The sequence below is a fragment of the Ammospiza nelsoni genome, chromosome 2 (assembly GCF_027579445.1).
Source record: "Ammospiza nelsoni isolate bAmmNel1 chromosome 2, bAmmNel1.pri, whole genome shotgun sequence".
Taxonomy (NCBI): Eukaryota; Metazoa; Chordata; class Aves; order Passeriformes; family Passerellidae; genus Ammospiza; species Ammospiza nelsoni.
In genome coordinates, this window is record NC_080634.1 from 32,085,252 (window position 1) to 32,097,955 (window position 12,704).

The following is a 12,704-nucleotide window of genomic DNA, read 5'->3' on the forward strand; positions in this document are numbered from 1 at the left end:
AATGATAGTGTAAATGATAATGATATAATTCTGCCTGCATTAACTGAAAGTAAGCAGAAACAAAACAGAACAACCAAGAAGGAATAAAATATAAACACGCCATGCCCCCAAGATCCCCCATAACAGTGCAATGACTGTGCCATGAAAAGAAAATACTGACAATGTTTTGCAACTTTTCAGAACTCTTCAAGATTTTATGATGGGCATATGTATTGCAGCATAAAGGAAATTGTAGGATGCATGTGACACCTGTGGTATCCACAAACTTGTACACTCACAAATGCAGTTTCCCAGAAGCAAGAGAAGGGATTGAGGAAATATTCTGCTTATTACAGACCATCACACCTGGAGGCCATGGTTGTCCACCTCAAATATGGCATTGGTCTTGAGATGTGGAGGAAACTGTAGAAGAATATTATTTTACATTCTTTCCTTGAAAATCTACATCCTCTTGATTTGTTGTTCAAGGAGCTGTTAGATGTGTCAGATGATTTTTCTTAACCTGAATCTCCTGAATCCTCATTTTCTAGAAGATCCTTTTCTAGCAGTACATGTTTTACCTCTTATTAATGGATAATAAAACCCACACTCTAGAGACTTCCTTGTCTCCTTTCACTTTTCTAGCACATTCCTGGATGTTCTTTTTTCCCCTGGTTGTCTCACTCTTATGTCCAATACTTCACCATTACTTGCCTGCTTAAAATTGCCAGTTGCCTGTCTCCTTTTATGGGTAGACTGAACTCCATAATCCCTGGATTATTTGTTTGGGGTTTGGGGATTTTATTTTTTTTTTTGGTAGTGGTATTTTGTAGGGTTTTTTTCTGCAGGGAGGAGGAGTCTGGGAAGTTTCCAGATCTTCAGCATTGAGAGAATTTAAATACAAATAGATGCACTTGTAGCAGCTGCAGAAAGCAGAGAGCTTTGAGTTTCTTTGTTTCTCTCTGGAGACGTACTCAGAAGACCCACAAGGAATAACACTATAATACCTGCACTAATTTTTGACTCCTACCTTTCCTAAGCTGGCACAGCATTGCTAACTGCAGCACTACATAATGACTATTTACCTGAGTCAAACAGTCAGAGAATGAGATAACCTCAAAACCAGTGACTGCCAGCGCCAGCACGATTTCTCAGGTATAACACATGAACAGCTGCGTGGGGCTGGTTCTCACTGACCCTGCAGTGCTGCTCCCTCTATGTTGTTCTAATGACTGAACTTCACTCATCACCCTACTTCCTGTATGTCCTGGTTTAAGAGAGAGTTGTCTGCCCAGGAAGGCGGGAAGCTTCCTTGAATGGAAAATATGACACCCTTCTCTCCAAATTATTAAAACGTTGAAATAACAGGGCTTTCAGGCAGAGATAAGGGAAAAGGAATAACACTTCTTTACTAGACTGTATATAACAAGGCAAACAAACAACCACAACAGCAGCAACACCAAACAAACCCCAAACCCAGTGACAGCTTTCTCTTGGCTGTCGGACACCCTCCCCTTCGGTGCAGTTCCGGTCACGGCCGGCAGGGGCGCTGCTGGCTCCCGGCTGGGCATGGGGTGCAGTGATTGCCCCGCGCCTGCAGGGGGCGCTGTGGGCCAGCCCAGCTGCCCCTCCTCGGGCAATGGCGGCTCAAGCGAGGGGCAAGAGGGGAGATGCAAAACTTACCTTCCCCTTGCAAAACTTACAGGGAGCGGCCAGTCTCAGTGCCACTCCTGGTGGCGAGCTAGTCTGTAGCAAACCACAGTGCAGCCTCGTCTAGGGAAACACAGGTGTCCGCTCTCCACACCACACGCGACTGTTCTCCCCTCCAGTCACTGAGAACAGAAGGGGCTGAGTGCAGCCGCTGGCACCTGGCCAAGTCTCAGTAAGCCCCCTGACCTCTCACGGTATCTCTGCATTTTCCAAGAGAAACCCCCCAGCCAGAGAGCACACTCCCCACCTACTAGCCCCCCTTCTTCTGCAACTGCACCCCTTCTCCCCAGGACCATTTCAATGGAATTCAAAGACATCCAGCTAGGTCTTTTGTCTCGTAAGTGTTGTCCAATCATCTCCAGAGCAACAAATGGGGAGAAAATTACTTGAGAGGAAGAAAGAAAGAAAAAAAATAAAGAAAAAGCCTAACCCCTAACATCTTCCTTTGTGAAGTATGCATAGTGTTTGTTTCTTTGTACATGCCTGCAATGGACTCCATCAGCCTGAGATTTGAATATACACATTAGGTCCCTATATGGAGAAAAAAGACTTATCCATAGCCTGATGCATTCCTCTCCCACCATTCATTGCAACCTAGGAAAGGATTACTTGCAAACTTGTTCAATGTCTGGACATGGCACCTTGGTCCACCTCACCTGCTAGTGAATAACACTTACGTAGGGAGCAGCTTGTCCATCTTTTCTGCCTATGCTGGGTTGGACTTTGTCTAAAGAGAGGAGCATTTGCAGAGTACTTTTGAGCCCAGTTACATTAGACAGCACAAGCAAGTACCCATAGTTTCTCCTGTGCCTGGGGAATGTGGTGAGCAGGATTGGGATGATCAGACACAATGCCACAATGCAAACTATAGGGTTGAGAGACTGTGTTTGTCTGGGAAGTCTGGGGAGGACAGGCATTCATAAGAAGAGGCAAAATTGCATTCCACATCTCTCTGGATCCTCATGATGTCTCCATCCACCAGCAGCACTCAAGTGATATTTAAGAGTCTACTGTGGTCTGGGTGGGATAGAGTTAATTTTCTTTGTAGCAGACTGTATGGTGCTGCATTTGGGATTTGTGACTAAAGCAAGCCCTGGTAACATACCTGTGTTGTGGCTATTGCTGAGAAATGCTTGCACAGTATCAAAGCTTTCTCTTGCTCCCACTCTCCCTCCCTCAGAGGTATTTGAGAATTTGGAGGGGACTCCAGCAGGACAGCTGACCTAAACTGACCCATATGATACTGTATGCCCTACAATATCATACACAGTAACAGAAATTGAGGAGAGAGAGATTTTGGGAAGGCAGCTGTTGCTCAGAGACTGACTGGACATCAGTCTGCTTTTGCATCATTGTTTTTTTTCCTCTTCCTCTTTCCTTCAGTTAATAAGCTGTATTTATCTCAGCCTGTGAGTTTTCTCACTTTTGCTCTCCCCTGCTGCTGTGGCTTTTGGGGGCGGGGGGGGGGGGGGGGGGGAAGGGTGAGTGAGATACCATGTGTTGCTTAGCTGTGGGTGAGGGTCAGCCTACCAAAAACTGAGAAAATAAAATCTCCAGAGTCTCTCTGGTGTACACACAGTCAGGCTTCCACACAGCTACAGCACATTCCCATACTCAAGTGTGCACACATACCTGCATCCAAGCTGTAGTTCATGTACTCACCATGCCACTCCTGATGTTGTGAATTGCTGAGGGATGTGCCACAACCAGCTGCATCTGCACCACACCTGAGCCAGCGCTGGGACACTGCTTGGAGCTGCCTTCTGCAGGGCATGGAGGCACCCATCTACTGACCTTGTTTAGACCTCACAGGACATCCTGATTGCAGGGAGGGCAGACCTGGGGCTGTTGCAGAGAGCACCAAGGCATGTCTGGACTTTGGCCTGCTCTTCTGACCATGTGTGCACCAGTGCTACTGTCAAGGGAGACCTTAGGCACACCAAGAGAGGCTATAGGGCACCAGAGCCCAGGAGCTGTTCTCCTTGGTCCTGCAAGGGGAGAGGCAAAGCTCGGGCAGGAGAGCCCCCAACCCCTGGGTTAAGACCTGACTGCACAGCCAGTGTTACAGACTGAGCTTTGGCTTCTATGGCAACGGACCCCTGCTTTGAGGATCAAGGACGAGAGCATGTTTTCCAATGGGCTTTCCAGCCTAACTGGGAAAGCCTGCCCTAAGGATACTCTGCATGCAGTGGGGTTCTTCTAGTGTCTCTCCTCCTTTTGTGGCCTTCCAGTGTACTGTGGGCCCTCCTTGCACTCTTTCAACATCTGCTTCTTTCTTGGTCTCTGTGAAGCGACTCTCTGCTCTCTCAAGGTTCTTTCAGTCTTTCTGCAGTATTTTCTTGTCACTGTCATATTTTCTGAAAAATCCCTTTGCCAGGATTTCTCCTCCTGGGAAGCTGGAAGCCTCAGAGAAAAAAGTAAACAATATTATCTCATTTGCTTCTCCTGGGTTTTGCTGCTTTGGAATGTGGTTGAAGATTGTTTATCCAACAGGTCATTGTTTGATTGGTTTCATGTGAATTGTTTTGACTTAATGACCAATCATGGTCAGGCTGTGTTGGACTCTGAGGAGAAGGTCACAAGTTTTCATTATCATTCTTTTTAGCCCTCTGTATCCTTTCTCTATTCTTTAGTATAGTTTTAGCATTGTATTCTTTGATATAATATCATAAAATAATAAATTAGCCTTTAAGAACATGGAGTCAGATTCATCTTTCCTCCCCACAATGGGAGACCCCAGAAAATACCATATTTTCTCACCTCTCCAAGGCTACTGTATGATATCTGGGACTCTTTCTTGCCTACCTTTTTCTGCCTTTCTGAGGCTAATCTTTGTTATCCTTCACATTTGCAGACTTTATGCTTTCTTCTCTGAGGTTCTTTCACGCTTTCTTCTACTCTCTCAGTATCTGCAAGGCTACTTTGTTCTTTGGTACTCTGTTGGAGAATTTTGCTCAGAAATGGCTTATAGAGTTTTGTTCAGACGTGCCATAATCATATGCAGCTGATGGGGAAGTGGAAGGCAGCTGTGAGGAGCAAATTCTCACAGTCTGTTTCTGTAAACAACAAAAGTTCTCAGGCACGTTTATGTAAACAGCAGAGGTTCTTAGGTTGTTTTTAATAACAAGTAAATATCTTGTCCTTGGCTGGTTTGGGAAAGCAAAAGCTGACAAACATGGAGGCCTTGAGAACTTTCATAACAGGGTGAGAAAATATATCTTGGATTCAATAACAAACCACAGGTATTGAAAACAAAAGGAGGGGTTAATGTGTAATCTGTGACCTATGATGAGCTCGGATTTTGCAATATGCATGAGCTTAATTAACACCACTATAAAAGTGTGTAAGTGAGATCAATAAATCGGGGTTCGATGCTGATCAACAAGGATGGGTTGTCTCCCTTCGCTTTCAACAGTACTCTCCCAACCTCTCCACTTCTTCTCTAGCCTCTCCAAAACTGCTTTGGCTGTCTCTCAGTTTCTTCTTTCCTCTCACTAAGGGGATTTTGGAGCACTTTCAGTCTTTATGCTTGTTTCATATCCCACTCACCCTTCAGCCCCTCTTTCTGAAGTTTGACTGGATTTTCTGGGGCTGTTTCAGTCTTCCTTCAAGGTTCATGGCATCTCAGCGGCTTCTCTTCTTTCTCCTGGGACTTTTTCAGCCTTCATGCTTGTTTCTTCCTTTCTCCAAGACTATTTTCTCTTGCTCTTTTAGCCTCTCTCCTCTCCTAGCAGCTGCAGGCACACACTCCTAGAGCACTTTCAGAATCTCTGATACTTTCTTGTTATTGGTTAAGTCTCTTGTGTGTTCATCATGGTTCTTTCAAGCTTTCTATAGTTTCTTGACTTCTTTGAGGCTACTTTGTGTTCTCTTGAGTCTTTTACAGATTTTTGGCTGATTTTCCTTCTTTGATGCTGCTCTTTGGGGCACTATCAAACTTTCTTCCCCCCCCCCCCCCCCGCCCTTTTTTTTAAATCTTCTCTTGAGGCCACCCTTGGCACCAGTGAGTAGTCTGGAGCTCCTTTAATAGCTCTGATACTTTGTTTTCACTGAGCCTCTTCTGTGTTCTCTGAGGTGGTTCTTTGCCTTATCTCTTTCTTTCATGGCCTCTGACAGTGCTGCATTTTGTTTTCTTGAGTACTTACAGACTTTCTTCCCTTCCCTGAGGCTAGTGTATGCACTTGGAACCTCTTTCAGACTCTCTCCATTACTTTGTTCACTTCTGCTTGGCTCCTGTTTCATCTGGGGATCTTTCAGCCCATCTCCTACTTTCCTGGCATTTGGAGGGCTATTCTGTAATCATTCTCTATCTGAGTGTTAATCAGTGTTCAGTTAATCATTTTGTCCAAGACTCCTCAGAGTCCTCTGAATGTCTTTCAAGCTCTCTACTATTTTGTCCTAATTTCAGGTATTCTGTGTCTCTTTCCTGTATCAGGCCCCCCAAACCATTTTTCCATTATTTGGGGATTTTTCACAACTTTTTCTGGTTTAATATTGTTTTGAAGTCTGAGAGATGACTGGGGAGGGTGGGGTGAAGGCAGGGGAGAGGAATCTTTTCACAAATGAAACAGCTTCAAGAGCTCTGGATTTCACCTGCAGTGGGGCTGGAACTCTGTGAGTCACCTTTTGGAATTTATTTATTTATTTAATTAAATTTTTTTTTGCCCCTTTTCAGTTTTGGTGGCGGAGTTAGAAGACAAATGAGCTGAAAGAAGCACCTTTTAAAAAATCCTTTATTTTTATGTCATCCTAGTAAAAATCTTTTATATAAAGGCGAAAGTAGGTATTGCATAGAAGAAACACTGGTGCAAACATCACCCGGTGGGAATGGCATGTTGTTTCTTAGTGTCTACTCTCTACTGCACAACAGATGGCAAGCCCAGAGGGAAACATCTCCAGGTTTCCCCTTGCCAGTTACAGGATGAAGCTGCTCAACTTATGGAAAGAAGTTACATCAGAATTATGTGCGGCCTATTCCATGCTGCTCCCAAGAGCCATCTGCTGGGAAAACATCCTTTTCCTCCTTGCCTTTTCTATGCCTGACCAATATGTCACCCAGGAAAGACCACAAGGATCACTCTGGCTGTCTTCTGTGCTTGCAGCCTCCCTGTGTGTGAGCTGTATTTCATGCATAGAAATGGAGCAGGTGGACACAGGATAGGAGAGTTGGCCTGACATAGCCATAGTCCAGGAACACAAAGCATGACATATCCAATCCAAGGCATCTTCTGTCATCTCAGAGACATTTGTATCATTGTCTTTTAGCATTTCACATGCTACTTAGCTACGGGCACTTTTTTTGAGTACCTTCCACCTGAGTTTCCTGTAACAAACAGCCTTGGTTTTGACCAGGAGTGAGCAGAATTCATGCTAATTCACACTTCATCAGCTTTCAAACAGAGCTTCTTCGGGCAGTTCTCCTGTTTTGTCTCTTTGTAATTTCTATGGCAGCTCCCAAGCATGAAGGACAGTAAGACAGCAGGTATGTTACAGTCTGATGGAACACTCAGAGAAACAGCACTTTCACAGACTTGAACTGTGCTTTCATGAATTAGAGATACAGGGAGGTATGCATTTGTACAAATCAATATTTGTGTATATTAAAGATATTTTTACTCAGTATCAGCTTTTATTTAAAAACATGCTAAAAACTTATAGTTAAATAATCAGAGTGACATTTGGGGAAAACACACAGGTAACCACCCACCAGCATAAGCAAAAAAAAGTGCATACATACGTGAGTCAAAGCTCCCTTTGACCAGTTTACAGGACAATTAGTGCCTTCTCTGACAAACTGACTGCTGCAACCTCACACTTTCCAGAGCTGTTTTTTGCTGCCTGGAAAGTGGTATTACCTTTCTGCATCTTTGAGGATGTCTGTCATCACCTCCCACATCAGAGAGTCAGCTAGAGACACAAATCAGTCCTGCTTTTGACTCCTCTCCTGTAGGTGGCTTCATAGAGATGAATACATGAAGCTCATGTAACTATCTCACTTAATACTGTGCTTAAAATGCCTAAAGTAGTCATTAAAAAAGGATTTCAGGATCTATGCTTCTAGATCATGAAATGGAATGAAGCATTCTAGAAAAATAAGTTTGGATGGAAGGCAAAGTAGCTGAGTTTGCAACTACACATTTCATTTCTGAGTTACTCATAAACATCTTTTATTTCCTTATTACTTTCACTAATATATTTTACCATTTTTGTACAAAAACTGACTGCAGATTAAAATGTAAGATGCGGCAGGTACCACTGTGCGACCCAAAAGGACAGAGATGATGCTCCTACTCAGCCCTGCACCTGGCTCTTTTTGAGCACCAGAAAATCTAGAGAAAGCTAAGCACCTCTGCCCAAAGGGAGAATGCAGTGGAGCCATCAGACAAAAACCATCCCGTCTTTTCTTGCAAAAATGGGAACACATCTTAGCAACTTTGGATACAGTCTTACATGTAGCAGCAGATACACTGGGCATCAGAGCCCCTTCTTCAACGTGGAACAGCCATCTCCAGTGAGGCTCAGATGCTCCTGGTCCCAATTTTTGTTAGAAATGGAAGTAAAACTGGATTCAGTTTCTGTGCTTTCCCTCTGCTTCTTCCCTGATTCCTTCAAGGGCTATCCAAGTGAAATGGCTGAACCCATATGGCCTTGTCTGCTTCAGCGGGAAACCAGAGCCCTGTGAAATTTGGGCATTGTGCTCATATGGGCAAGGGCTGTGCTTTAAGATTAGTAACCTTCTTCTTCACTGCAACTCCCAAATTCATCTCTATCTCCCACACATTCACACTCCTTCCTGTCACACTGATTTCATAGGAACTCAAAAAAGTGGCACATAGGCCACACAAAACACTATTGCTACCAGATGTACAGATGCATGCAGGACTTATTAGAAGATAAATAGGGGACTAAAACCTCCCAGGTGTAAAGTGGGTCAACAGCTATTTCAGCCCACAAGGAAAAAGATAGGCAGAATGATACAATGAAAATTACATATTTTTAGAGCTCAGACTGGACATTGTTAGAATCTTATTTACCAGAGGAGTAGTTTGAGATGGTGTGGCTCTGAAAGGCACAAAATCTTCATCCTCAACAGTTTCTGAAACTCAGCCCAATAATGTCATACTAAACACCATCTCACCTATATCTCAATATCTCTTTGGGCATGACATTGGATGAGGTAACCTTTGAAAGTTGCTTCTGACAGCTGTCCATGCAAAAAGCAGTGTTTCTTTCAGGGCTGAGTCAAGCCCTGACTGAAGTTTGATCACAGCATCCTCCATTGTCTGAGCCTTTCCTTCTTCCTTCACAAAACAGCAAAAACCTGTTACAATGGGTAAGTGGGTGCCCCTTGCAATGAAGAAGCATTCAAAGCGGAGAAATACACGTTCAAGTTTTCTAACAGGAATGTTGCTAAAAATATGCATTGAGTAAACTACCGCAGTGGATGAACTTGGCGATCTGTCAGCAAAAAACAATTCTCTACTGAAGGTGTGCCAATACAGACCATTTCCCAGTGCTGTTCTGGAAATTGCCCCTTTCCTGCATCATCTGGTCACTCATAATCAAACTGTCCTTTCTAGCTCAGGGAGGTAGCTGTCTTTAGCCTGAGGAAATCCCTACAACAAAGGCCATGGCATGATAATGGTGCCATCAAATTGCCATCCCCTTCCTTCACATCCAGCAGCTTGCCATGCCTTGGGCAAACTTTTTGAAGCAGACAACACAGTCAGTGAAGTCTGCTGCCAGTAGGTCAGACTGCAATCTCTCTCCTTTGTGCTGGCAGTAACTTGCTTAGTCAGTGCTTTTAGCTTTCAAAGTAGCATGACATAAAGCAGCCAGGCACTGCTTTGGGTGAGTAAAGGCATTGGAACTTTGCCTCGCAGAAGCAGGAAGCTCATCATCTGGTCCTATGGGAAGGCTTTGCATTCCATCGGAGGAAAGAGTCTCTGATTTTAAAGGAAATATCTTTGTTACAGTAAGGGCATCAAGGCCCTAATAAAGGTAGGTGCTGCCTCCCCATGGACTTGAGAAAAGTTAAGTCTTGCCTGCACCTACTATCAACTTTGCAAAACAGGTCCTCTGGAGATCGCACAGCAGTTCCCAAATTAATGTACAATAGATGTGTAAAACCAAAAACAGTAAGAAGTTATAAGTCAGGCAACTAAATTCTAAGCTACATCCATAATAATAATAATAATCATCATTATAATAAAAAAGTATACACCGTAAGGTACAAGAAGCTGCAAAGCAAAGCAGCTCCAAATCCAAGGACTATCAGTTAGAGTGGCTTCTCCGAGTCTTCCAGTAAATCAGACATAAGGGTTGAAAGCCTAATGGAAGACTTTGAAGAATTCTCCCTTGATGTCAAATACACATAATTTTTGCACATATAGCATGGATTAGTAGAGCAAAACATTTTCTTAAGTTAAGAAACATTCTTAGAGCAGATCTATGATTTCGTGTAGAAAATCCATTTGTTTGGGGAGTTTCCCCCCTCTTTGGCAAATAAATGGCAAATGTGAAACAGAAGAAAAAAAAAGAGTCAAATAAGTTGTGATAATAACTGGACAAGTAACAACAAAGTGGATCTGTCAATGGGACGGATTTCCTCAGCAGGGCTAGGCGTGATGCTCCTTGCAGTCATTCTTTGTGTTCATTTTATGATGAGACAGAAGGGTTGATGTGATAATGTTTCCGAGGCTTTAGGCATCATATTTTTTGCCAGTCCTGTGAATCTGCTGGAATAGTGTCATGGAGAAGGCCATGCCAAGAATCTGAAGGAAAACAAACAATAAGGGCTTTACTACAGGAAGGTTGCCAAAACTACACTGCTGACCTGTGTTCGTGGCCCAGCTGTAGTTTGAACAGTCATTCTACACAAGCCATATGTCTCAAGCTTCAACACTGAGCAGTAAATCTGACTGTATGTTGTTCAGGCACATAGTGAAGTCCAGGGCTGTATCTGTCAGAGCACAGATTGAAGCAAAAAGGCTCTTGGGGTTCTTTGCTGTATGTGCAACAATTTTTTGGAATCAGTACATACAAGTCATTCTTCCCTTTCACCCAACAACTTGTGCTTGTTTAGTCAGGTAACTGTGACTGAAAATATCAGATTCAGATATTCTCCCCCTAAAGTATGGCAGTGATAGAATCATAGAATATCCTGAAGGGACCCACAAGGATCATCGAGTCCAATTCCTGGCCCTGCACAGGATAACAAAAATCACAACGTGTGCCTAAGAGCATTGTCCAAGTGCTTGAACAAGCATTGGTGCCGTGACCACTTCCCCAGAGCAAGAACCCCAAAACCTTAAGAGATTATTATTATACTTCTGCACTTGTTTTTTTTAAACACATCAACCTCCTTAGTTCAGTGGCCATGATTTGACTAATTTTGATAATTTCTAGAACTTGCTTTCAAAATGAAAAATCAACCAGTTCCTGAAAGGACAGTGTAACAGATGGCTTAATATAGGAACTCCAAAGAGGTACCCTGAAGTCAAAACATAGGCAAGCAAAACCCCAGTGTAGCATGTCTTCTTTGCAGGACTGATTACTGACCTGCTTCCTTTCTGAGCACGTGGCCTTAAATTAACTCATAAAACAAATCTGACATTTTTGAAATAAGATTCTAACTCAAAGCAGTTGAGCATCACTTTTCACACAGCAGAGCCAAGAATGCTGACAGCAAATCAAAGCCATGTTGGAAAACATCAGACCAGTATTACCTGCATTATGAGGACACACATCCCAATCGAGCCAAGGACATGCTTATTGTCATCAAACCAGCTCATGACTTTCTCATAACATCCCTGAAATTATGAAAGACGAAAATTGAAACTCCAAGGTCACGTTTTCTTTCATGTGCATTCTCTTTATTTTGTTCCTTCCCACCCCTACCTGAGACTTGACCTGGGTAAAGTGAGCCTTACCGTTTTCCACAGTGATTCAGTAGAGTTCCGTCCACAGTCTTGGGAGTTTTCCATACAGCATCGATCTGGAACAATGTTTTCTCCCAGCACTGGGTACCAATCCGTATAGTCATTCACACCACAGCATTTCATCTGTGCAGAAGCAAAGGATTTATAAATTAAGTAGCACAATTTGTAAATCACGCACAACCACAAACTTTTATTTCCACTAAACCACTCTGTACTTTCAAAAAGGCCACCACAACACTTTTGTAGTTTTATGGTATTCCGTGGTTGCTGATCACCTAAAGCAAATACTGAAAAACACAAAGAAAACACAAAACCAAACAAAGTAAATGGCTCCAGACACAAATCTTCTTATTAGAGAGACACGAGCCCAAACACCAAAACAAGGTCATAAGCACAACTACTAAAAGCAAAATCCTGCCAAAGCTGCAGTGCCACCTATGCAGGTTTTGCTGCCTCTCTGCTCTTACAGATCATCTCTATGCCTGTAATAGCCACAGAGAATCCCAGACAGGTAAGCATCTTTCACCTTACAGAGTATGCTTTGATCCTGGGTTTCACAGCATTCCCTGATTTCAAGAGAGCAAAATCAGAAATCAAAACCTGCATTAGCCATCTTTTAGACTAGACATGGATGCCACTGCAGCAGCCTTGATGACCAAATAGTTACTTTTTTACTATTGAGAAAATGTTACCTCTGCTTGAATGATATTCCATGCATTTTTCAGTCCAATATTGTTTTCTGAATTGTATAGCTTCATTCCTTCCTTCAAATCCTTCTTTGCACTCTCACTGACCTGCACCATGTAGAAGACAGAGGAAGTCAATGCACTGCTATTCAGAGAAAAGGACCAAATGGTACAGACACACATAGAAAATGTCCGTCTTTTACCTTCTCTCACCACAAACTTAAGATGTATAAAAAGCTTGAGCTTCATAAATCATTGGGACCTTTAAGCAGCTGTCAAGGCCTAGTCTTTCCCTCAGACTGCAAAACAGTGGGTTAATTCTCTTGAGATAGGAGACCCCTGCTAAAAGTCCATCATACAGTCATCATCTGATTAAAACTAACTGAAA

At 43.1% G+C, this 12,704-nt stretch overlaps 1 protein-coding gene across 4 annotated transcripts in view; it reads right to left on the bottom strand.

Moving 5' to 3' along the window:
• Positions 1–6,404: 6,404 nt before the first annotated feature.
• Positions 6,405–12,704, bottom strand: part of TSPAN9 (tetraspanin 9) — a 168,839-nt gene continuing 162,539 nt past the window's right edge. For all 4 annotated transcript variants that reach the window (XM_059491366.1, XM_059491353.1, XM_059491368.1 and 1 more), the window contains 4 exons: positions 12,323–12,424; positions 11,622–11,753; positions 11,418–11,501; positions 6,405–10,463 (listed from right to left, as the gene is read on the bottom strand). In XM_059491366.1, the coding sequence (XP_059347349.1) occupies positions 10,392–10,463; positions 11,418–11,501; positions 11,622–11,753; positions 12,323–12,424 (390 nt within the window). In that variant the 3' untranslated portion in view covers positions 6,405–10,391. The remainder of the gene's footprint in view (positions 10,464–11,417; positions 11,502–11,621; positions 11,754–12,322; positions 12,425–12,704) is intronic.